The sequence below is a fragment of the Colias eurytheme genome, chromosome 23, assembly GCF_061535395.1.
Source record: "Colias eurytheme isolate Ceu_HAF_F1 chromosome 23, ilColEury1 Martin Lab GWU primary, whole genome shotgun sequence".
NCBI classification, from domain to species: domain Eukaryota; kingdom Metazoa; phylum Arthropoda; class Insecta; order Lepidoptera; family Pieridae; genus Colias; species Colias eurytheme.
Window position 1 is genome coordinate 3,049,748 of NC_143002.1, and position 27,059 is coordinate 3,076,806.

The window sequence follows — 27,059 nt, forward strand, 5'->3', positions numbered from 1 at the left end:
AAATATAAAATTAATTGAGCTCTTTAACATAAATCACATAAGATTATAATGTGAATATCCAACAAAAGATTTAATTAGATGCCATTATCGCTTAATTATTACTTTTAAGATTATGATATTCGTATTCGGAATGTGTTTTTCTTTTATTAATTTTATGAGGGTCAGTTGATGGTGAATTATTATGTGACCCATTTGCTGATATTATTAAAAGCATTTTATTAAGACGCGATGTGAATAAAGCAATTATTATCAAACACATTATAATTCATTGGAATTATAATGTGCTTGAGTTTTTATTTTATTAAGATGCGATGTGAATCCTAAAGACATTAGGTATAAGACTAGTTCTTATAGTATTCGAACTCAGTTCACTTTACCGTAGCGATGCCTTGCAGCTTACACAGATAAATTATCGACTAGATAAGTTTATGTTACTAGAATTAAAACCAAACTATATTTATGGGTTACATTTTATCCCTTAAAAATATAAAATATACAACTATCAAGTTCAATACTCGTAAATCAAAATACTTTTTGCCAACCCTAGCTTTTCACACTTACTCGATTATACCCCGTATTAATATGCTTAACTTTCTGCAAAGAGCAATAAATAAAATAACCTCAACAGCGTGGTTTATTGAACGTGGAAATCCGCTGAGCTGGTAAGAAAGAAATAAAATATATTATTAAGATTCATTAGGGCGGGTCGTATAAATACGCGTAGGGTTGTCACTTTTGGGTTATTCAATTAAACATTTTCCTCGCCATTTATTCTTTAGCAAACGGCAAATGCATGTGAAATGTGTATTAATAATTAAAAATAATAAATAAATAATTGTAACAAAAAAAGATGTATAGGTAGAAATTTCATTTCAATAAAATAATAATAATATTTTCGTTTTTCAAACATTAAACGCTAATTATTATTATTATATTACATTAGGTACACTGCTTTTTGTTACACTAATTATTATTATACATACCAAATTGTAGTTTTAAAACACAGCTTATCTTATGTTTAAAAAAATTTTCGCACTTCCGCATTTCATCGTGTTTAATAATAATTAATAAGCCCTATTTAATTCAAACCCAATTTGTCTGTTGGCAACCCTACTTCACAAGTCATCGTCATCTCTCTGAATACGACTCCTAGAATTTTCATTGCCTCATTACTAGGCCTATATTATGGGCCGTATATAAACACGGAATAACATAACACGTTCCATTCCAGTCATATTTAGTACGGAATGCTTCTAGAAAATTCTGGAATTTGGCTTATAATTTAAAGCTAGTTATCTTCTGTTTGAATTTTCTTCAACCACGTTCACTGTGAAGGACTCTGAAGGTAAAAATAATTGACATGTACCTATTACGTTAAAAAATATATTTAATTTATTAGTAAATAAATTTTCTAAGTAGTTTAAATATAGCACTGTTGATATGAATAATCAATTTTTATACATTACTAGCGGTCCGCACCGGCTTCGCCCGTGGTACATATGAAAAATAGATGTTGGCCGATTCTCAGACTTACCCGATATGCACAGAAAATTTCATGAGAATCTGTCCACCCGTTTCGGAGGAGTATGCAGACTAACATTGTGACACGAGAATTTTATATATATATAAAGATTATCTTATGCCCACCGGTACCTACAAAAATAAAAATAAACACAAAAATAACAACGTGAAAATTTCTAAGGGGATTTTATTTATAAACGTTTCTAATACATTTCCTTGATTTCGTCATTTCCTCAATTTTCCGAACACCAAAAAGGTTCTATATAAACTACTAGCTGCGCTCCGCGGTTTCACCCGCATGGCTCTGTTCGTGTTGGTCTTAGCTTGATGATATATAGCCTATAGCCTTCCTCGATTAATGGGCTATCTAACAATGAAACAATTTTTCAAATCGGACCAGTAGTTCCTAAGATTAGCGCGTTCAAACAAACAAACATACAAACAAATTCTTCAGCTTTATAATATTAGTATAGATTTATTCACCTATTTTAGCACCAAAGCTAGTGATTGCTATTATTAGACCAAATATTCTCAAAATATTTTTCTCTAATAATTGAAAACCAATTTGAAAATATGAGGAACTTCTAAATTTGACTCAACAAGGAATCAACTTTTTCCGTATGTGTCAAATTACTTTCTGTAGGGTAAACTAGTTTTAAACTTTTTTTTATTTAAAAGCTGGCTCTAGAAGCTTCATTTAATTTAATCCGATTCATATAAAATTTTATGCAGATCGACATTAAATTTCTTTTCTTTATTTACTAGTGTTTATGTCACTTGAAAAACAACACAAAAATTGCTTTCATAAAATTTGAAACGTTACTTCAATATCGAGTTACACCCCTTAATTGAAAATTAAAACGGACCAATCAACAAAATAACGATTTAAAATTACAACTCTCCGTAACAAGACGCTTCAAAAACAAATGTAAAAAATGTTTCAATTTGGTTATTTAACATGGAAGTTTTGACGCCATTATAATTATGAAGGGGCTTTCAATTCAATGACCATCAACATTGAATTTAAAGAACAATAATTATTATATAATTTAAGCATTTAATAAGAAACTAAGAGTTTCTTCTAAAAGTTGGTTATATAGACAAACAATAGTTAGAAATTAAAGATTTTTTTTACGTATTTAAAACACAATTTACTCTATTTAACCCGAGTTTCGCGTTATCAATAATTCTATTAGATCTGCCTACCATTGTAGCGCCTACAAAAAGTTTGAAAGACTTTAATTTCTAAATGTAGGTACACAAATGAAAAAAAAAAAAATATTCCGAATGAGTTATATAAAATATTTCCTCTTTATAGTATTAGTGTAATAGCTGATAAACTCCTACATATTTTTATTTTTATCTCTTTATTCATAACGTGAAAGAAACCACATGTTCACTTGCAATTTTTCCTTGTTTTCGTAATGTTGTTTCCGTAATTCGCATTAGTGATGCGAATAGTGATTCACTTATAGGTGCTTATAGTAAGAGTGTGTAATGATTTCAAAAGCAAAACGTTACTAAGTCTTACTCCAGAAAAATTAAAGTAGTCATAACATTCCCAAAACATAAAATAGAACAGACTATTACGGGATTTATTAACTTTAATGGAATTTTTTGTATAACTTCGGTTCATATTTTTTGAACTGAATCATAGCCAAACGAAAATAAGTCTTTCCTTTTTATAATGTAAGTCTAGATTGAGTAATTATTGCTTGATTATTGTTAATTCTTGATATTATCAGCATCGATGCGTTGTGTACTTTTTTAAGAATCTTTTACAATTCACATAATATTATATTTTCCGACTAAATCTAAAAGCATCAATATATAATGCTCAACACAACGATTTATACTGCCCTGAGAATTACTGAAATACATTTTCTATCAGTATATGTAAATTCGTTGATAATATAAAGGTATTCGAACCAATATGTGTTCATGTGTTTGTTTATGGCTGATTTATTTTTCGATCGTTTTCTCAGAAGCCCCTGAAATTTTTATTAAAAGGAAACCAAACGCGTGTATTTATGAGACACGGAAAGATTGTGTTCTTTTGATGTGAAGGAATAAAGTATATTAGGTATATTCATGTTTACTGAATTATTTCAGTATTTTTTGTAAAAAAAACCTTATGATTTGAAAAACGGATTTTAATTCGGTTCAATCATGAATAAATTAAGCTCCTTTCAATGTGTTTTATATTTAGCAATAAAATATTTGGAAATAACTTGATAAAGCTTCTTTGAAATCCGTTTAAATTCTAATTTTTAAACATGAAGTTATTTTGAAAATCAAATTCTACATGCGTATTTTTAGCTTGTTTTTTGTTACTAAAAATACTGATTACTTCACATACCTGACTCCATATTTTTAAACTTTATTATAAGTTGACTTACAGAGCTTAGTATTAAACTTAATCCTGTTTTTGTTTGTTCACATTCAGAACTTAAAAACAAAGTTTGTATTTCCAAGTTATGAAGTTAAATAACTTGTTCTATGAAAACCTTCAAGAAATCTGCTCTCATTTATAAATGGGAATATACATAAACTCGTATCCAGTTACTAACTGCTGAGCAAAACATTCCAAGAAAAAAATATATTATTATCTATACTAGCGGTCCGCCCCGGCTTCGCCCGTGGTACATGTTTACGTTTTCTCTACGTAAGAACCATCCTCGTACTTCAAGGAATATAATAAAAAAAGAATTATCGAAATCGGTTCAGCCGCTGTCTAGTTATGCGCTTACCAACATATTTTGCGATTCATTTTTATATATAAGATGTACTTCTAAAAATATAAATTTATGTGTCCATTTTGGTAATAGCTATATTTGAAGTGATGTTATCACTTCATAGTCGTTGTCAACGGACTTTGATACGATTTTTTTAATAGAGAGAGTGGTTCTAGAGTAAGATTTTAATAGGCACATAATTAGTTTTAGACAAAGCGGGCGAAGCTAGTTTACAAATACATTTACATACACTACTGTAGGTACTAGGTGCGTATTTCCAAACTATACATAGCCAGAACGCAACCATAGGAAACTGCTCGTGTATACTTTGTAATGCTGTTTTTAAGTTTGTTATTACAATATATACACGAATTTTGCGTACTGATCGTGTATACTTTGTAAAGCGGATGCTTGCTTCATCTTTCCAAACTATACACGTAACACGATCAGTACGCAAAATATGTATAACTAAATATAGCTAACACCACTTACGCTTGAGCGAAATAATAAATATATAGGCAATCAAAGACTTGTACAGCTATATCTATCTACTTTTATTCTTCTTGATTGATTCAGTAAAATATGGAATAAAAATATTATTAGGTAAGCTTAGAAAAATAAATAGGTAACAGATATAAGGGTTACCTATGGGTTAGGTTAGGTTCGTGTTTTTTTTAACTACACAAAAATAGGAGCCCCGCTTCGCGGGGCTCCGTCGCCTCGCAACCGTCTTCTTCTGGACTTATTAGATTCTTACATTTTAGCACTATTGTCAATTGTAAGTCGTGCAGTATAGTCGGGAACGAAGACACAAGCATCCTCGATACAAAAAATATACGATCAGTACGCAACATTATATATACAATAGGGTGGAGTGATAATGTATGAAAGAAATTTTTTTTTGTTTTTTTCAAACGGCATAGCGACAGAAAGGTGCCTTTTAATGAGTGAATTCAGCATACAAAATATTGTTTACCTGTCTTGATGTTTTGAGGTGCCCCAACCCAATTGAAAATTAGAAAAATATGATTTTTTCGCAAACTTTGATTTATTTTTTAATCACAGTATTTTTATGGCCGTCAAGTCTATTATATAACAAAATTCTTTGTGATACACTAAATAATAGCCTGATTAGTTGTTTTAATGTATTTCATTAATGAAAATGATATTATAGAGGTATGAAAATATCAGAAATAAGTAATTATTTAGTACTAGCTGCGCTCGCGGTTGCCTCGCGCTTTCACCCGCGTGGCTCCGCTCCTGTTAATCCTAGCGTAATGATATGTAACCTATAGCCTTCCTCGATAAATGGGCTATCTAACACCGAAAGAATTTTCAAATCGGACCAGTAGTTCTTGAGATTAACGCGTTCAAACAAACAATATCTTCAGCTTTATAATATTAGTATAGATTATAATATTAGTATAGATAACGCTGTTTTTTTTTCAAAATTAGGCATTAGCAGTCGTGATACTGATGCTCTTGCCATTATAAAATCATTTTGTTTACTCTTTCAGCAAACTGCACTTGAAGCTTATGTCACCAATTTGATAATATGCTTTACGGCCTGGGCAAGGCATAGAAAATCTTTGATATTCTGAAACGTAGTCAAACCGCTTTTCACTATGTCTTTTAAGGTTTCTTCAGATAAATTAGAAGTCAGAGGCTCAGTTTTCTTACATTCTTGCCACATAGTTAAGTCGGTATAATCTTTTGAGCAAGTACAAGAGAGTTAAAAAAAATGGCATTTGCAACTTCAAATATCAAATAACCTTTGGTACTGAGTGACAAAATACTTCAGTTATCTTTTCTTGTTCTTTTTTGTTAGTTTGTCGGTCTTGATAAGGTTTTAATAAGCGTCTATATTCATCGAATATGGTGTGTCGAATAAGTTGTAGTACTCTATTAAAGCTAATAGTGGGAAGCGATGCTTTTCGCCACACATCAAACATTTCCGTAGCTAATCTTTCGGATAAATCATGAATTTTGTTATTTTATCAGGTTTAAATTCATATCTAATAAATAAGTAATAGTTTCTTAGCATCAGTACAAGTTGGTAATTGAGACACTGGGTACTTCTCTGGCAAACAAAATACAGGACAACATGTCGTTTGTCGTATTTTGACTTGCAACACTTTACCTACTGTAACAAAGCGAAATTATAGATAGAACTCACATCAAAAATATTAAAATATGATCTTAATTGTATTTACGTGTAAAATGTAATTAAGAAATATTACTAACATTAGTGTTATTTCCTTAACGGCACTGTTTAAAATCAACGTTTCCTACAATAAGAGTCGGCGCAAACGGGCCACCGACCAGAGCCACTGGTAGCCAGCGATAGCCACTTTTTTATATATTGAAATATTATGTATTCTGTGTCTTCCTGTTGGCAACCAACGAGATAACACAGAATCTGATTTAGCGTTAATTTGTCAAAATTAAACTTTACTGATTTTCGACTATATTTTTTGAATTTCTGAAAGTTCATGATGTTGGGGGCACCTCTAAATGTATCATCTGCAAAGCATAATTTTGCATGTGTATTTATGAGCAATAATGACATCTTTTTACAGGTATGCCGAAACGAAAATGAAAAAAAATATTTTTCACTCCACCCTAATATACAATACACATGCATTTTAATAATAGATTTCAAAACAGCAATACAATAATATAAACGCGAGCAATGGAAAGACGCCGCGCTTACTCCGAAACATACACGATTAGTCCGCATGCGTACTGGCGCTGTATGTTTTGGAGCGCTATTCATACTTACTTCACTACAAAGTATACGCGAGTATTTGCAAGTATTTGCGTACTGCTGTTGTATAGATTGGAAGAACTTTGTAAAAAAGTTATTTCCAAACTATACGTGATTAGTTTCACACCGTTGCGTACTGGCCTTGTATAGTTTGGAAAGACGCGTACTAGGTATTGAATAATAAAACTAAAAAAACGTGTTTTAATTCGTAAAACTGTCGATTGTCATCGATCCTTGATAATTGTTCAAAGTTTGAATTTAATCCGTCCGTAAAAAGTGGATCAATAATAATTATGAGTCTAGGAATGTTTTACATAGGTATATAAAAATGTCGGTTACATACAAACATACAGATGAATCTTTTAAAGTGCCGATGCCGTTACTAGGAACTCAGCGTCGTCTGGAGATAATAAAATCGTTCACATCAAAACAGATCATAACATGAAGAACACAAAAATAGACTTGTTAGAAGGTAAACGATTGAAATTTAACACACCTTTTTCAAACTCAAACATGTATTCAATTTGACTTCTTATAAAAGCACTTTTGAATCGTCATGACATTTTTTAACATTTACTACCGATTTGGAAAGCAGTATCTATGGAGAGGAACCGGCAAGAAAATCCATAGTTGCTCTTTTAAAATTATGTCAATATTACAATTTAATTTTACATAGTTATAGTAATTTGAAAACAGTCATTTGAAGAGATTTGATCAACAGAATATGTGTTTCTGTACAATTCATCGGCTTGTTATTTAAATCGTAAATCTCGATATATATTGAAAGACACACATGTTTATTATTAGCGTACCTGCCCCCCTAGACAAGTAAGTGGCTTTCTATTAGCGTAAAGTTCAATAGAATAGATTATGAATGTATGAGATTGACGTTTGATTACGACGACGACGACGATTGATTACGTCAATCTCATACATTCATAATCTATTCTATTGAACTTTACGCTAATAGAAAGCCACTTGTCTAGGGGGGCTGCCTGTTTTAGTGAGGTTGTGACGAGGCTAGGTCACACAACACAAGCAAACGATATACAAAAAACAAATGACAGAATAATATAGTACCTATCTATCTAATAAAAAGTTATTATCTTCTTAATAAAATACGCACTTGTTTTTGTAAACTGAAGCGTAGCGTTATCCCAGATTTTAATATTGAACATTACTATAAACCACGAAGCTCAAAAGACGAAATTTCTAGACTTAGAGTCCAGTAATTATTATACTAAAACGGGCTAATACACAAAGTTTCTTACCACTATAAAGTTTTATTGCCTGAAGTATGCTTATCTGTGTATTTCATAAAGACTTGTGGTCTAGCGGTAGTTATTAATTTATTTTTAACCAATTTATGGAAGTACATTTTATATGGATTGTCACAAAATATACCTATACAAAAGGCTGAGGCTGAATGGCATTGTTTTACAGAATAAGTACATCTTTGAAATGTTTGCACCAATTTTTCATCAAAATTAATATAATTATCATTTGCTATCATTCTCTAATATCATCAATTTCACCGTTTATTTTTATCAGATTAAGTAGGTACATTTTTCCTCCTTTCCTTTTTGTAATTTATCTAAACATTTTGTGTTAAGTACTTGTTGTTACTTTGTTACTTGACAGGGTCAAAACTAATGTTCCAATCTTAATCATGACAACTCAACAAATTAATTAATTATATTATGTACTGTAATAATATAATATGTGTATTAAAAAAACATTATCGTTAAAGTCACGTTAACCGTGTTAAATTTCAATGTTATTTTAATGCAATATAAAAAATTAATTATAAAAATGTACCTAATCTTCCCACTGTGCATAAATTCAAATACAGATATGAGATATCTGCATGAAAAATAAAGCCAAAAAATTAAACATTATCTTGTCAAAATAATGGCGTGGGTTGAATTATCAATGGTTGTCCGTTTTATTTTGTTTTTAATCCGTTTCCTCTTTCGCCCACGACTTGATTTAAAAATTACTTATACATTTATTCTGAGTTACAAAGGTTATATTAAGATTAAAAGCTTTGGCCATTTGGTAAACTCTGATAAAAATAATGTGTAGATTTGAATATTTGGCATTTTCGTTGTCCAATATAATATTTTATACTTGGTACTTACGATTTAGAAAGCGACGTCTAAAAGCTTATTATTTCTACTGTATAGGTACTATTATGTATTCGGATGATTCTGCTGATGGATTTTAATTATATCAACATTCACATGTAAATAAATAGTTCCTTGAAAGATAAACTACACTAGCGCTAGAATATAATAAAATACAAAACGATTTCCATCTACATGGAGGTATAAACTTAATAAAAACAAATAACAAACGCATCTACAAAGCAATGTTACTATTTGATTAAATTCAACGCTAAAACTCAAAAGAATGAATATAGTTAACGCGGTTTGTTCCAAGCTTTATCATTGAGAAAATTTTCAACGTACTATATTTTCGTCAGCCAACTTTTAACCTATTTTTCTTGTAGATCAATACAATATTTCATACAGTTTATGAGTTCACCTTGGATTTATTCAAGAATAGATCAAACGGTAGAATAGTCAATAGTGTTTATGTGACAGGAAGGTAAACGTCTAAAGGTGCCACTTGATATGGACAAATAATCGCAAAAAGTAGGTTTTCTTTGCCAATTTTTAGTAGAAATGCTATAAGGGAAAAAAACTAAATTTTATTTATTTATTAGACTTAATTATTTTGCCAATCATAATAAAGTTTATCTACGAGCTCAATTCTTTCTAACATATTCAAGTCCCATAGAATAAATTCTTCAACACAATGAATACAAAATAAAATGCTTCTAAACAAAAATATTATTCAAGTACTGAAATATAAATAGAACACTACTGAATAAAAATTCAGTTCAATTCTTTACCGTTTTAAAGAAAACTTGAGCATTTTGCTCAACCACTCCCAGTTTCTCACGGCGCGTTGAAATATTCATAAAAGTTTTACTCAAAAGACCTTGTAGAATATTTTAAATCCGTTGTCATGGCAACATAGTAAACACGTTGAGATGTTTACAACTTGTACAATTATTTTAAACATAATAATGAAGTGCAAAAATATGTATGTACGTATATTAAATGATAGTATTATTATTCCATTAGGTTATTTAAAGTTTAATGTTCTATTTTATTAAGATAAATTACTTTTACGATTTACAAATAAAAAGCCACATGTATTAAGGAAAATAATATTCTTCACTGAATCACTTTTAGTGATTTCGTGCCAACAGATAGGTATATTCATTATTCCAAATACTCTAGCCTTATAAAAGTTGCTCGTGAGATGCGCTTCGATGGTCGAGAAAATCACGTCCACTTGTTTGAGAGATTAACTGAAAGATAAAGCATGCCATTAAACAATTTTATAATTTTAGATAACAACTTATAGAAATGCATTGGACGTAATACTACAATATATTACGATGTACTTCAAGTCTCTACATTTTGGACCACAGATTCAAAGTAGCGTTCAAGTTATTTCAATATACCCTGCAAATAAGAAATAAAATAACTTGAAAATCCAAATTTTCTATTAACGTAAACGTGCTCACTTTAAATATGTATTACAATATAAAATGAAGTTCGAGTGACACTGAAAAATTGATCTTTGAAGAAAATAAAGGTTTATGGAAGATTGTCTTTTTGTACCTATAAAAAAAATATTGTAACCAAACGCTCCAGGGCTCGTATTTGAACCCTTTTCTCCAACATTATCTATATTTCAACTAATCTTGGACAGAGGAAAGATCAAATTTTTGCTTCTTTATTCATTGCGGCTTAACTAAAGCTGCGGGCGAAAAGCTTAAAGCTAGTTGGCTATTTTTTTATACCGGTTTATTTTTTTCTACCCACATATAATATTGTTCACAGTGATTTTTCAATATAAATATTATTTATAACAAATGTGCTAGTGAAAAATAAACTAATAATTAAAGATTAACATAGCATGTACCAATTAAATAGAGCTACATATTTCTAAAAAGTAGAACACAAACATGTTATTAAACAAATAGAATAATTTAATTAATAGGCCGATAACAATTTATAATTTTCATAGCAGCGGAGTCTTCTCTATACTTAAATTTAAATCGCAATTTATACGTATCTATTATCTATTACTAATATTATAAAGCTGAAGAGTTTGTTTGTTTGTTTGTTTGTTTGTTTGAACGCGTTAATCTCGGGAACTGCTGGTCCGATTTGAAAAATTCTTTCGGTGTTAGATAGCCCATTTATCGAGGAAGGCTATAGGCTATATATCATCACGCTACGACCAACAGGGGTGGAGCCACGGGGGTGAAACCACGCGGAGCAGCTAGTACAATATACAAGGCAACATAATATACACTATCGTATTTATAATAATATCAAGGATAATACGGTGCCTAGACAGCTTAGAGGCTACTACCGAAGATTGCACTAAAGCTTAGCCAGTCTGATGTTTTCTTCGACAAATGTCACTTTTCTCTGGGGATACTTTGTGGCTGACCTTTTCAATCGCGTAAATAATAGTTGGATTTTGTTCTATAAAAATCGAGGTTCATTTTATAAAGGCATTTGATTAAAAATTATAGAAAAAGGCTAACACAAGCTTTACGTAGGTATAAGAAATAAAAAAAGATAACTGACGTTAGGTATATTTCTATATTCGTTTCTTATTGTATGTAAGTACCTATAAATATCTGACCTTAATTCAATATTTGAAAATAAATATGATATTTGTTAAAGTCGCAATGCGTATTACCATCAATGTGACAAATGTGCTTCTCTTTATAGACCTGAAATATTATATCCGTTCAAGGCTTGTTCTTCTTTGCTATTTATCTATACAGAAATTTACGTTTAAAGAAAAATAATCTAATTCGATAGAATTCTTTATGAAATAAGAGTAATTTTAATTATGTAAGAAAATAAAGAAACACGAGTTTTAGTCCTTCATAACAAATGCAGCCAGGTGTTCAAGCAGTTTACGAATTTCGCTTACTCAACAAACAGATCGTCCACTCCACTGGAGAACCATTGACCCAGTTACACCGTAACACTGTTAGATATGAACACCTACTTGTGTGGAGTTCTATGGCCTAAGTGAAGAGCGGTTTGGGGTTAGAAGTGTAAATTGTACCTTATGTCCTTGAGATAGAATTCAATTTTCACTTACTTATGTGGTAGCTCTATAGTGGAAAAGCTGTGGCGATGCTATAGGCGGTTTATGGTTAAATTGTGCCTTATGTCCTTGAGATAGAGTTCAATTTTCGATGAGTGGTGAATTTCTATGGTGGACAAGCGGTGGCTCTGCCAAAAGCGGATTCGAGTTAGAAGGACTGTAAGTTGCAAATTGTGCCCTAATTCTTTAGTGTAGAGTTCTATTTTCATCTACTTGTGAATTACGAAGTTTACTGGTCGACAAGCGGTAGCGATTCAAATAGCGTTTTGTTGATGGTTAGACGGGTATCTATAAATTATTATGCGTTACCTTTGAGTAAGGTACAATTTTCTATGGCAAAATTGTAACACCAACCTGTGTATAAGTCTATGGTGTTCAAGCGGTGGCGAAGCTAAGACCGGTTTGTAGTAGTTAGTTGTAAATTGTGCGTTATGTCGATCTACTAAAGTTCAATTTCCAAGGAGAGAGGTAAAAACATTGAAATGGTGTCCGAAAAATTGTGAGATATAAAAAGAGGATAATTATATCCTTCCAGTGAATTCGCCATAAAAAGGCCATTGAAAAGGTACGAATACTTTATAAATTAATGATATAAAAATGCTGTATTCCCACTTCTGGTACATTAAATTTGCTTTTTGCAGATACTATGTTATTCATAATAAATATTGTTAGTTTAAAATTATTCCTAGCTTCTTTCTTTTTCGTGAACGCAGCCTTAGTCTAAGAAATTGAGTGTTGTTTACATTTTGTGCTTCATTTAATGCAGTTTCACAAAGTTCCAAGGACTGCTTTCACAGGTTAATGTTAAAAGATCTTAGGAAGTTTTCTTCTAGTTAAGTAAATAGAATCAGAATATAAGGTCCATTTAATACATTTTTAACATGAATTTGTACCTTATCTACTAAGGTTAGGTATCTATTGAGGTTAAATCCAAGTGATGTTTTTTTTTGTCATTTTTGCTATAGAGTTTCATGAAAAGATTTTTCGTACACCCTTTGGAAAATATATCTCTATATTCAAGACAAGTGCACTTATATTCTTTCGCACTGGAGTTGAAGAACTCTAGGGTGAAGTTTTCTTGGAAGAACTATAGGATTTTATGTAACCACAGATAATTTATTATTTCTATGCTGCCAACCCTGTAATGAATAAATTGCTGTTAATTGTCTCTTTAGCGCCGATTTTTCAATCCTTGGTTAAAATTAGTAAAGTATTACACGAACATTTTAAAATGTCACCTGTATACTGTCAAATACGGACAATTAGAATATACATGAAACGGTATCATGAAATGGTAGTTTAATACGTTATTAGATGAAAAAGTTTTAACCAAGGATTGAAAAATCAGCCCTTAATTAAATAAAAAGGTCGAGGCAAAATGTCTCGGTACTCGTGCACGGCTGAACCGATTTCGTTAATTTTTTTATAACATTCCTTGAAGTACAAGGATGATTCTTATGGAGAGCAAACGTAAACATGTACCACGGGCGAAGCCGGGGCGGACCGCTAGTTATAAATAAAATCTAAAATTAAGGCCTCATGAAAAAGCAAGTCCAACATTATCCGAAGGAATGAAAGTCAAAGCAACCTTTGCCTATTGGAATGAATACTAGCTTTACAACTCAGATAACTTCAATAAGATCTTTGGTAAGACTTTGGTCCTATTCTGTCTAAGCACAAAGGGCTAACTTCATGCCCATAGTAATTAAGCGATCTGAAAATGAACGTACATTTTGTCCTTACCTTATTTTACTTAAATAGATATTACTAGGTTACCGCCCGCGGCTTCGCCCGCGTAGTCAAAGAAAAACCCGCATAGTTCCCGTTCCCGTGGGATTTCCGGGATTACATCATTTTCCCGGGATAAAAAGTAGCCTATGTCCTTTCTCGGGTATCAAAATATCTCCATACCAAATTTCATGAAAATTGGTTCAGTAGTTTAGGCGTGATTGAGTAACAGACAGACAGACAGAGTTACTTTCGCATTTATAATATTAGTATGGATTACGACATCGACATCGATATCTTTTCTCTCTACATAATATACCTAGCGTGTTTTTAGTTTTTCCAACAATTTTTATTTAAATAAATAAGAAATTGAAATACGTTCTAGTTACTATAACAACTTCAATCAAAGAAAGATCGCTATCGACGAAGGAAGATTATCCATTGCAAAGTAACTGAATAAGATCAGTGATAACAGCGTAAAACGATAACAAAAATTTATTGCATAATTTCATATATCAAATATAAATGGGGTCTATTCAATTCAGAATATTTCTTTTCATATGCTATTGCTTATGAAAAGAAATATTTTGATGCGGCAAAATCTTTACTAAAAATAATAATATCAGTATTGCCTATTTCGCGAACATCCTAAACTATAATTAATGTTCGTGATAAAATTCAATTGAGAGAGATAATGTTTTTGTAGTACCTACTATAATACTTTTACGTGTTTCTACTATGTACTACGTACTAGAGAGGACATTGCTACTACACTATTTGTAACACGAAGTTAGAGTCAATCGTCTCAAACTATTTTTTTTGTTATATTGATTGGTTTTAATTATCTGTCTTCTCTATACGTAGTAATAATACCTCAATGGTTCCTACAAACATTTTCATAAGTAAATAATTATGTAGCAAAATTATAAGCCAAAATGAAGAGCAAATTTTATCAGTATCAGTAGATATTATTATCAGTATAAATTTTGACTCGAATTTAATTATCAAGCCAAACTATGAAAATACTGACTTGTCAAAATAGATTGGAACCGCAAATATTATTTTCATTCTGTTTTGTAACTGAATAATAATATTGTTTTTTTATTAAAAAATTACTAGCTTTTCACCTCTGGCTTCACCCGCTTCGTCTAAAACTTCTCGAGAATTATCTACTCTATGTATCACAAAAAAAGTTGTGTGGTTTTATGAAACCACGGTAAAAGTGAAACTGTTCGAACGGTTCCGAACACTGCTTTATACCTACTCGGCAGCCGATCGTCACGCGACCAAAAAGTTTGAGACGATGTAATAAAAGTTTAACTTTAATAATCCACTTAAAAATCCCTTGCGTTCTTCAAGTTTTAACCAAAACAGACAGTAGCGACTTTGTCTTATACCTACGTGGTAATAATCTGTCAGATAAAAAATTAATAATGAAAATTTGAAAGAACAAAGCAATCAAACAAAAAGTACCTACTGAATAGACTATCAATGAGTTTATCAGCAAGTTGTGAAACAGGTCCTTAAGATTATAAACCTCTTACGTTCGTAATCTGCTATTTTCACCGTATATATAAAAACATAACACAAATTTAAGCCCTTTACCTGTTTTAATTAACGCTATATCAAAAAGAGTTAGAGGAAATAAAAGTATAATTAATTAAAGCAGCCCTTTGAGCACAGAAAATTTTCATTAATATCTAAAGTTTTCGTTTGAGGAAGCTTAAAATTCAATTAGAAGTTGATTCAAAGTTCTATAGGTATCTAAAACCTCAACTTTTTTGTTGGAAAGCTTAAGATTTGATAATTTAACCTTTCAAATAACATATTTAGATAATTTTATTACGTTGTAGCTACGTATTTAAATATATTATGTTTTATCATTAACTGGCTGTGCCCCGCGCTTTTACCTGCATTACTCCGCTCCTATTAGTCTTAGCGTTATAATATAATAATATAGCCTATTTCGTAAAATTGACTATCTCACAGTGAAGTAATTTTTCAAACCGGACCCATGATTTCTGAGCTTAGCGCATTCAAGCAAACAAACAATCTCTTCAGTTTTATAATATTATCATAGATAACTAGCAAACCGGGCGAACTCCGTTTCGCCACAAGAGACACCTTTTCTTTGCTATAAATCTCACGGAGCCCGAGACCTTTCCAACGAATGCAAAACCGTGGAAATCGGTTCGTGCATTCTGGAGTTATAGCGTCAGGAAGGAAAACCCGACTTATTTTTATATAGTAAAAAAATGTGCCAGTAATATACTTACGCCTTATAAGATCATAACAAAACACTTCATTGTTTTTATTATTTCACGACATACAGAAAATAGTATTGTAATGAGTCATAAAATATCTCTTAGACTAATAACTAAGCTAAGTACTATATTTTTCATAAAATGATGACGATTCCGTTGGAATATTATAGTTATTTTATTAGTCTGTACATTGTATCAGTGAATTAAGAAACTTCGAATATTAAACTTCATATTTTTTTTTGATGCAAAGGAAAAAGTCAATACTTTTGATTTAACTTTTTTTTAACAATGTTTATTTAACGTTTGAAGCTCATGTAGCCTTAATTTTCATTGCAAGTACCATTTCCCAAACATATATTTTCTTATATAAACATTTTTATATTATATTTTATGTTTTTCTTCTCTCAAGGGTGCGAAATGCTTGTTTTAGGAGAATTTCCTAGTTGTCCATTAGGTTTGATGCGTAAAGTTGAGATTGTTGAAGTTTCAAGGATGTCTATCGACGATCTTATGGAAATTGTATTCTACATACTAAAGAAAGTGTCTATAAGACCATATGAATATATTAGAAATTATGGAATATTGTATGGTAAAACTTAAAAGATAATAAATTGTAAACAACATCAAATGATTGGTTTACATATTCATTAATTATTATATTATCGCTGCATTTACATTAAACGAGTTAATGCTCCTTTTTTTCTATTCTAACCCCACTATGTCAAATTCCTTTAGTGTAAACAGGCGTAGAGCATTATATCGTTGTTCTTAGTGCATTCGAAAAATTCTATGCAATGTTCTTATACTGAACAATACTGAATACGAGTTTTAATTTATGACTTTGAAGTAGTGTAAACTGAATTGTGTGTGATATAATCGTGTTAATTGTAGTGTGTTCGTGTAATTTTGAAAATTGAATTGTGTGTACATTTAAATAATTAGATTAATTAACTTTCTTTTTTAATATTTGCACGGCCAGTCGATGGGTAGAATGTACTAGCGACATAATATTGTAATTAAAATATCTATAATTTGTTTTAACATTCACAAAATTTAACATTCTTGCAAATAAATATAATTTGAATTTGAATTTACTTTACACTAAAAGATCACACAAGAATGCTCTTGCTCTAGCTCTATGTTCTTTCGATGTAAATGCACTGATAAAAGAAGTGTGACAAATAAACCATTAAAGATGTTTAAAAACCTTTCTATCAGAAGGTTAATAAACTATTTTGAAACTTAACTATCTTATACAACAGCTTAATAAAACTTCAAAAGTATTTAAATTTTTCACACATGCCCTATTTCTCTGTAACGAAAACGTACTAAACATTTCCCTAAAAAAGCATTATTATCAAGAAAAAGACTATGAATCACAAAAATTGCATACACTTTACTTAATAATAGTCTAGCCGTTCCATCACTGTCAGCACATTGTATAACATGATAATATTAGGAACAACTTTAATACAATGGAAAATCCTTTCTCTAGAATTAAATCCTACTATCATATTATAAACGCGAAGTATACTTTACTCTTTCACGCAAATACTACTGAACCGATTACAATGAAATTTGTGATAAGACATAGGTAGGCGTTTTTCTCGTTATGATGAACAATCAGGAACTACTGGTCCGATTTGAAAAATCCTTTCAGTGTTAAATAGCCCATTTATCGAGGAAGGCTATAATAGGCTTTATATCATCAAGCTAAGACAAACAGGAGCGGAGCCACGTGGGTGAAGCCGCGGAGCGCAGCTAGTTAAATATAATACCTATGTAAAATGAAAATGAAGTAAATGATGAACAGCAGACAGCAGTTAGTTATTATGAAGTGGTGTAAGTAATAAATGTTACAACATTGAATGGTTAATATTAAAATACTTCAGATGTTGAATATAAACAGAAATTAAAAATGTTCTCGCAGATCAAAAAATGATGGCATAATCACTTAAACCTTCAATTTATTCACATCTATTTTTAATTAGTTACTTTTTAATACACAGCGAAAAATCTGGGCTTTCGACTCATTCACCTACAGTTGACCTCGATAAAGGCATATAAAGGTGAATGAAGATTCAAAACTGCCGAGTAAGTGGAAAAAAATAAAGTTTCATATAGAAAGAGAAAATGCAGATAACCACCTGATATTTATTTACGTTCAAATCGGTATGAATAAACCGAATAATGCAATGAAAATTCACGGGTTTAATGCTCTAATGAATACTTGAGTTCTTTTTGCTGTTCGTAACATTTGCTATCATAAATTGTAAGTAGGACGCAAACTGTTTGTCAACAGTCTGCATTCTTTTGTTAAATAATATTAGATATTTGAACGCTCAACTACGAGCAGAATGTCTAATAACCTATAAAATTTGTACCTCAGCTATGTAACTACATTCAGTAAATAAAGACAATTTGAATTTTGAATTTGAAAAAAAGCCGGCTACTCATGTACCTGACGCAGGGGCAATATTGGAGCAATTTCAGCAGTTCTCTAAATTGCCCCTACTTGTCTACACACATCAGAATTAAGAAGCCAATTAAGGGTGCAATTCAGCAGGTAGATGAGTCTGTAGCCGGTTTTATGTATTTTAATTTTTTTTAATGATAATATCTAGTAATATTATATTATTTGCCTCTTTTCTGTTTTTGAAGACGATTTTCTATTTATTTTATCAACAACTTTCTTTGACATTAAAACGTCTTTATAGAGTCATAAAATATTTGAAACGTTACCTGAGTTGGCTTTGGAGGGATTATCTTGAAAAGTTCTACGTTTTATCTATTTTTAAATATTTATAAATATTTTAAGAGCTTGCGTTTGATCATATTATTACTATATCAAAACTAGATATCTCAAGAGTCTATACAACTACGCATAGGGCTTTACTTGACCAAGTATATATCTTATATATAAAAATGAATCGCAAAATGTGTTGGTAAGCGCATAACTCGAGAACGGCTGAACCGATTTCGATAATTCCTTTTTTATTATATTCCTTGAAGTACGAGGATGGTTCTTATGTAGAGAAAACGTAAATATGTACCACGGGCGAAGCCGGGGCGGACCGCTAGTAGTGTATACAAACAAGGATACACTTGCCTTTTATCTGTATATTTGTAGACTATGGGATAGAGTATTCTAAATTAAGATTTTATTTACAAAACAAAAATAAATACCTTTCGTAACTGGTTTAAAGTATAGCTGTCTTTAAGGTATTTTGCCTAAAAGATCGAATGAATTGTAATCTAGTTATACATATTATATTTTGATTTAAATTTGATTATACATTCGAACAAAAACAATGACTTAATAATGAAACCAACTGAATCTGGCTTACAGGTCAATAGAAGAAAACAAGCTTCCGCGAAGTCGTTTACGTATAATAAAAAAAAGAAAATCCGACAATTTGGACTCTAAAGCTCACAGCTAGAGTTGATTTTCGTTTGTTTTGTTAATACTACATTGTATATATAGAAGCGGGCGGTAGCTTTAAAAATGTCAATTCTTTGTATCGTAAACAACGCGTAAATGTGTAAAAACGTCGACAGTTTTACGCAAAACGGAGATTGAGAGGTAAATATTCTGTGGCTGATTGAAATTTTAGATTTGTTTATTTATATGCACGTTGGTTTCGTGGTTGTAAAACTCGGATAGTAGCCCACTTTTTTATATACAAATCGTAGACTTCATTGAAAGTTAGAAATAATCTTAGTGCGTCAGGTTAGGTAATACCTTGATTTATTAGTCCATGGTAATACATACCTAATGTTGTATCGCTTACGATCTATAAACTGAAAATAATGTACGAAAATATTACAGAATTAAAGAATGTATTTATTTTCTTATTAATATGTACAGTACATAGTTAAATAAGTAGTACGTAGGTAGGTTGGTATATTGTTTCTGCGAATTACTATTATTGGTAATGTTAATTTATGGCAAATCAAACAGCAGCTTTTTACATAAAAATATCTTATCTGTTTGCTCTACAATTTCAAAAGATCAACGTAATAATGTAAATCAATTTTAAATTGATTATGACGTTATAACTACTCATAAATATGCCTTGTTCCAGGCCGTGGATCCGAGCATGAATTTCACCCTAAACGCATCAGCAAAATGGCTAATCGAGGCTTCCCTTGGCGTTGAAAACCCCAACACGCTCTTGGACAAATTCTCACAGAACAGGAAGGTCGATGACCCGACTCGATCCCTGCTCCTCACGTTTTATGGCATCCTGGTAGTCATCGGCGCTGTTGGGAATGCCCTCGTTGTGCTATCTGTAAGTAATTTGACAAATTTATGTATTTTGTTCAGTAGCTTATTGTTTTTATTTCTATTGTTACTTGTTAGATGGTAAAAAAATAAGTTGAAGCCCCAAGTTCCAATTTTGTCTTAGAAAATTATCATAGAAAGCCGATTTATATCAACTCGGTCCTTGCTACTCACAGTTTATTGTATCCTGGTAGTCATGGGCGCTTTTGGGAATGCCCTCGTTGCTATCTGTAAGTAATTTGACATAATATTAGTGTTATTTTTAATAGTTATCTTTCTTTTTTTTTAATAATCGCTCTGACGAGCTTCCCGGCGTTGTTAAACTAAAGTCGGCACCAAATGATAATTTATAATAAAATATCCATTATTCATCAATTTCAAATTATATTCTGGCTTTACAAACGTATACCGGAATTTATTAGACCCCTTAGAATACAGCTGTGAAAACCGCATTCAATTTTGGAAGGTAGTGTTAGTACACAATATTATATCATCACTACACATAGTATAAAACAAAGTCGCTTTCCCTGTCCCTATGTCCCTATGTTCCTTTGTACGCTTAAATCTTTGAAACTACGCAACGGATTTTGATGCGGTTTTTTTTAATAGATAGAGTGATTCAAGAGGAAGGTTTATATGTATAATAACATCCATTAAATAGTGGAGAAGTACTGTTATTTTTGAGGTTTCTAATGTGATGTCGTAAAAATTACATTTTTTCCGCTTACATTGCAAACGCAGGCTGAACTCTACGAGTTTTATCAAAATAATGTACTAAGTATTATACATATTGAAAAGGTCTATAGAAAAGTCCGCGATGGTATATGTCTATCTCTTATGGATAACCCACAATAACTTTTTTTTGTCATTTACTTTTTACGACAAATAACGGCTAATTTTCGAAGCGATTTTAACCAATACAGCATTAATCCTTAACCAATTAAATACCTTGAATACATTGTTCATTTAATATAGATCTATATGGCCCTTTACATCGTATGATTTAAGTGAATATTTTCGAAGATATTACAGATTTAAAAATTACGGGACGTACCGTTTGCGGCGGTACCGGCCGGCCGCGCCGGGCCGCTATGTTTTTATATACAACGTTCACAGTTTTTCTGTAGTGTATTTAGTACCAGCATTGCACCCGTGCGAAGCCGGGGCGGGTCGCTAGTTCTATAATATTATTTACTACCAGTTAATATAAATAGTAAGAATATTATAGCGGTAATCTTATATATAAAAATGAATCGCAAAATGTGTTGGTAAGCGCATAACTCGAGAACGGCTGAACCGATTTCGATAATTCTTTTTTTATTATATTCCTAGAAGTACGAGGATGGTTCTTATCATGTAGAGAAAACGTAAACATGTACCACGGGCGAAGCTGGGGCAGACCGCTAGTAGATAATATATTATACTTATTAGCCTTTAAAAGCCTAAAATGTTATTCCAGCCCAAAATCTATCAGCATACCAAATTTCTACTAAACCCATTAATAGAAGACCACCCATAGAAGTTTTGCCGTAAACGATAAACAATCTTCTAATCCATCAAAACGACGTATTATACGGAATCACATGAATTAATCTTATACAGGGTGTCCCAAAAAGTAGTGATATACTGAAGCTGGGAGGTAGAGGACTTAGAGGGCTATCCGAATCACCCCCATGTGTGTTATGCGATTTTTCGTATTTTCGGAGTTATTACATTTTTTTCAATTTTTCATCTATCGCCGAGTACGATGAGATTTTTATTTATGGTGACGTGAATTATTGCGCTAGATGCTTGTTTTTTTTTTTGTGTGCTAAGCTGAAAGATAGGCCAATTCAGTATGGTAACATTTACTATCGTTAGATCTTCGAATGGAATAAAAAAAAGAATTAAATGCTATGAAAGATAAAATTACCCAGTATGTTCATAACTTCAAGGGCCCATAAAAAAATAAAATCACATAAAAAAGGTTTTCCATTTGGCTTTTAAAAACTTGCTCTATCGATCAGGTAGCTACCCTAAAAATTTCATTTTATTATTCTGAAGGCTTCAATCGAAAAATTGAAATCTAAATGTGGTAAGTGCAAAATTTTTATTAACATGATGATTATTAAAACCAATAAATAGGTGTTTAAAAATGAATTTTTTTTAAATAGCCCCGCTGTTGCTCAATGCAAGTGCGACATCACCGTAAAAAGTTGTCTTTTTAATGTCTGAATGCTCTTTTATCATTTTTAATGGTTTCTTCTGCTACTCTGAATATCCGGGTTATTTCGTCCAAATTGTGGCAGTCTCTCGTCTTTGTAGTATCCCCACGGAAAAAATTCAATAGGGTTTATGTGCGGAGACCGTGGAGGCCAGGCTTAAGGGCAAAAATACCCTGAAAGATGGATTGGTCGTTGCAACCTGCGCATGCGCCGGTGACGCCTGCTTTAAAGCCTGGCCTCCACGGTCCCTCGACCTAAACCCCATTGATTTGTTTCAATGGGGATACTAAAAAGACCTCGGCTACTTGAGAGAATGCCCCAATTTGGACGAAATAACCCGGAAATTCATAGTAGCAGAAGAAACCATTAAAAATGATAAAAAAGCATTCAGACATTTAAAAGACAACTTTTTACGGTGATGTCGCACTTGCACTGAGCAACAGCGGGGCTATTTAAAAAAATTCTGGTAATTAAACACCTATTTATTGGTTTTAATGATCATCATGTTAATAAAAATTTTGCACTTACCACATTTAGATTTCAATTTTTCGATTGAAGCCTTCAGAATAATAAAATGAAATTTTTATGGTGGCTACCTGATCGATAGAGCAAGTTTTTAAAAGCCAAATGGAAAACCTTTTTTATGTGATTTTATTTTTTTATGGGCCCTTGAAGTTATGAACATACTGGGTAATTTTATCTTTCTTGGCATTTAATTCTTTTTTTTATTCCATTCGAAGATCTAACGATAGTAAATGTTACCATACTGAATTGGCCTATCTTTCAGCTTAGCACACAAAAAAAATCAAGCATCCAGCGCAATAATTCACGTCACCATAAATAAAAATCTCATCGTACTCGGCGATAGATGAAAAATTGAAAAAAATGTAATAACTCCGAAAATACGAAAAATCGCATAACACACATGGGGGTGATTCGGATAGCCCTCTTGGTCCTCTACCTCCCAGCTTCCGTTCATCACTACTTTTTGGGACACCCTGTATATAAAAATGAATCGCAAAATGTGTTGGTAAGCGCATAACTCGAGAACGGCTGAACCGATTTCGATAATTATTTTTTTATTATATTCCTTGAAGTACGAGGATGGTTCTTATGTAGAGAAAACGTAAATATTATGTACCACGGGCGAAGCCGGGGCGGACCGCTAGTTATATAAAAAATTACAGATGATGACAGATGGAACCAATGTCTACAGATCTTTTTACTTTAGTACTTAATTACTATAACAATATTATGTTATTACAGGACACGAATTTACATATAGTATACACAATCTACATACCTAGCTACTAATAAATAATATTTTAAAGTCGAAAGTGGGCTTATTAATTCTGTTTTTCTTCTACGTCACAAAATAGTTTTTTTGTGGTACGATTTTTGTTTGGAGACCCGTTGAAACATCTTAGTCTCATCGGAAATTCCGTTTTTCCGGAGTTTTAATTTAATTTACATTTCAATTAAGTTTTATATAAAAATAGGAGCTTATAGATGGTTTCTTAACAGAAATCCTTTCAGGTTGGAAACTAATCGTGGAAAGCGTAGGCGAGAGTTCTCATTTCATTGCATTTTCGATGTATAACTGTTAAGAGAAGCAAACTTTGAAGAAAATTATACGCCCTCATCGTGGGTGTATTACGATTTCTTTAAACTGCAATTAAATGTAAAGATTGTTTAATTTAAAGAAGTAAAAATATTGTTTTCTAAACTTATGTTTGAATCGTTATAGATTTGTTATGCCTAAACCTTTAAAACTCGTGTAAAATCAAACAAGAAAATGTAATTTCAAAATTATAACAATATTTTTTTACTTTAATATTTTCATTAATCGTTTCTTTAAAATTACAGCTTTGTAGAGAAGTCTTTGAACTACATATAACAATCATAATCTTAATGTTAATTCAAGCGAAATTATTTTTCGTTTAATTTATTATGACTTGTATCTACATTATGTTTTTAATGTAAAATTTTTTACTATATAGGTTACATAATAATAGTAAATAACATACAATTTTATATATATATTAAAAATATATTCAAGAACATCAGTTTATCACTGTTCATTGATCTACATAGTTGATAAGAGTCAATAACATGGCTTAATAGATGTTTCAGCTTGATCTGATAAGACAGACTTAGATATTATTTTATCAGTCATTTGTATTAGATTCTAAAACGAACAAACAAGAAGTTTGAATATTTTAGTTTAGAAATGCAAAAACACATTATGGTTATCATTATTTTAATTTGTATAACTCCTTAATAAATTGAGTTTGAAATTATTCTTAGTTATAGACTTTAGATATTTTCATTCGTCCTACAATCTGTCCTGTGTTTCTGTTTATTTTTAGAATAATCATCGCTTGGATAAAAAGTATAGTTTGTTACTCAAAAATCTAGAAGATCTTTTAAAATGGCTCCAGCAGTTTTGCATATTCCTATTGTACATTTTAATAAATAAGTAAGAAATTTTACAAGAAATCAAATCAGTCACCTCTATAAAATTATTTTAGATCTATTTTGATATTAACCAAATCAAATGAATGTTAATTAATTATTTATACGTAGAACACATTCTATCTGTATTGAATTCAAGGCTAGGGATTAGGAATTAGGAAAGGACTCAATCTTCAACTTACTGGAATTCTATTTACTCGCAATTGAATATATTCTGAACCAACGACTTAGGTACTCAGAATAATAGGATTTACTTAGTTTAGGTATTGAGTAAAACCACCTTTAAATGTTATATGAATGAATATGTCACTTTAACAGTGGATTTGAAATGTTCATATGTTTACATTCTTTCATGTTTAAATCACTTGAATTAAACATGAAAGAATGTAAACATATTAACTTTTCAAATCCACTGTTAAACTTCATGATCTTTCACTTAAAAATAGGTGAATATTTTAGGCAATATTTATCACTACATAGTATAAAACAAAGTCGCTTTTTCTGTCCCTATGTACACTTAAACTTTAAAACTACGCAACGGATTTAGATGCGGTTTTTTGTAATAGATAGAGTGATTAAAGAGGAAGGTTTTATATATTATTTATTAGGTTTTAGACAAAGCGGGCGAAGCCGCGGGCGAAAAGCTAGGTTAAGTATAATTTTATCAGTTTCAGGAATAATTAATAAGTTTTATTCATAATTTCGAATTAATTTTTATTCCAGTCTAGCGGAAAAAACCTTCAAGTAACAAATAGATTAGGTTATGTATTATGTTGTTATAATCTTGTGCCCGAAAACGAACTTCTAACTTACATTACGATTCGTTGTTTTTGTAGTGTGATTGATAAATATAACTTTCTATTCATATTATTAGGTGAATGAAAATATATTCATTCAAAAGATGTTCGATTCTAACTAGAAATACGATATTGTGAGAGTGTTTTGCTTTTCCAGTGTCCATAATATAACATAATATTACTGTGTGTACAGTTTTTATAGCACACTCTTTACTTAGTTGGGTTGTTTGGTTATTCTTAGTCGTAACACTTGAAAGAAAATTTCAAACTGGTCATTGATTTTTATCTTATCTCAGAATACTAAAATACAAAACACCTTCCACCCATATACAAACTAATCACGAAGTTTATTTCAATACATATTCTTAATTTTATCCAAAACATGTGATTAAGTCTCTTCGACAATTAAAGCTGTCATTTGTTCCAGGTGGTCAAAAAGCCAGCCATGCGAACCGCCCGCAACATGTTCATAGTGAACCTGGCGGTGTCCGACACGCTCGTCTGCTGTGTCGGCACTCCGCTGACCCTCATGGAGCTGCTGACGAAGCACTGGCCACTCCCCGACTGGCCCAGCCTGTGCAAAGCATGTGGAGCAATACAGGCCATATCGATATTTGTCTCCACTATATCAATCACTGCTATTGCCTTGGATCGCTACCAGGTTGGTTTGAGTGCTCTGCTGTTCATAGCTGTAGGTGACCTGTGCGTAATAATTGGTAACCACTACAGAAGTCAGAAATCTTTTATTATAAAACATTATCGATGTTCAATCACTATTTCAAGCTTTTAAGTCAAAATTATTATCAAAATCTATGTTCTTTGTAATGTTTAATGCAATAAAACAACAAAAACAACAGTAGGTCCCTAACTTAATTTTTCATCTATCAAAAATCATCAGATAACATTGTATTTTTTCGTGTCCCTTATCATATCAAAAGGTCAAGTTAGACACGCTATGCAATTTATCAAACGGTGGTATAGTAATTAATGTGATATTTCAAGTATACCTACATTCTTAAGACACCATAAATTCAAGTTGAAACACGGCAAGTAATCAATCATTATTATT

The 27,059-nt window shown here is 31.4% G+C and overlaps 1 protein-coding gene across 1 annotated transcript in view; it reads left to right on the top strand.

Annotated features, from left to right (window-relative positions):
• NPFR (Neuropeptide F receptor) overlaps positions 1-27,059 on the top strand; it is a 68,977-nt gene that overhangs the window by 36,945 nt on the left and 4,973 nt on the right. Inside the window, exons 2-3 of the mRNA XM_090115361.1 lie at positions 20,315-20,521; positions 26,418-26,651. Coding sequence (XP_089971487.1) covers positions 20,315-20,521; positions 26,418-26,651 — 441 coding nt within the window. The remainder of the gene's footprint in view (positions 1-20,314; positions 20,522-26,417; positions 26,652-27,059) is intronic.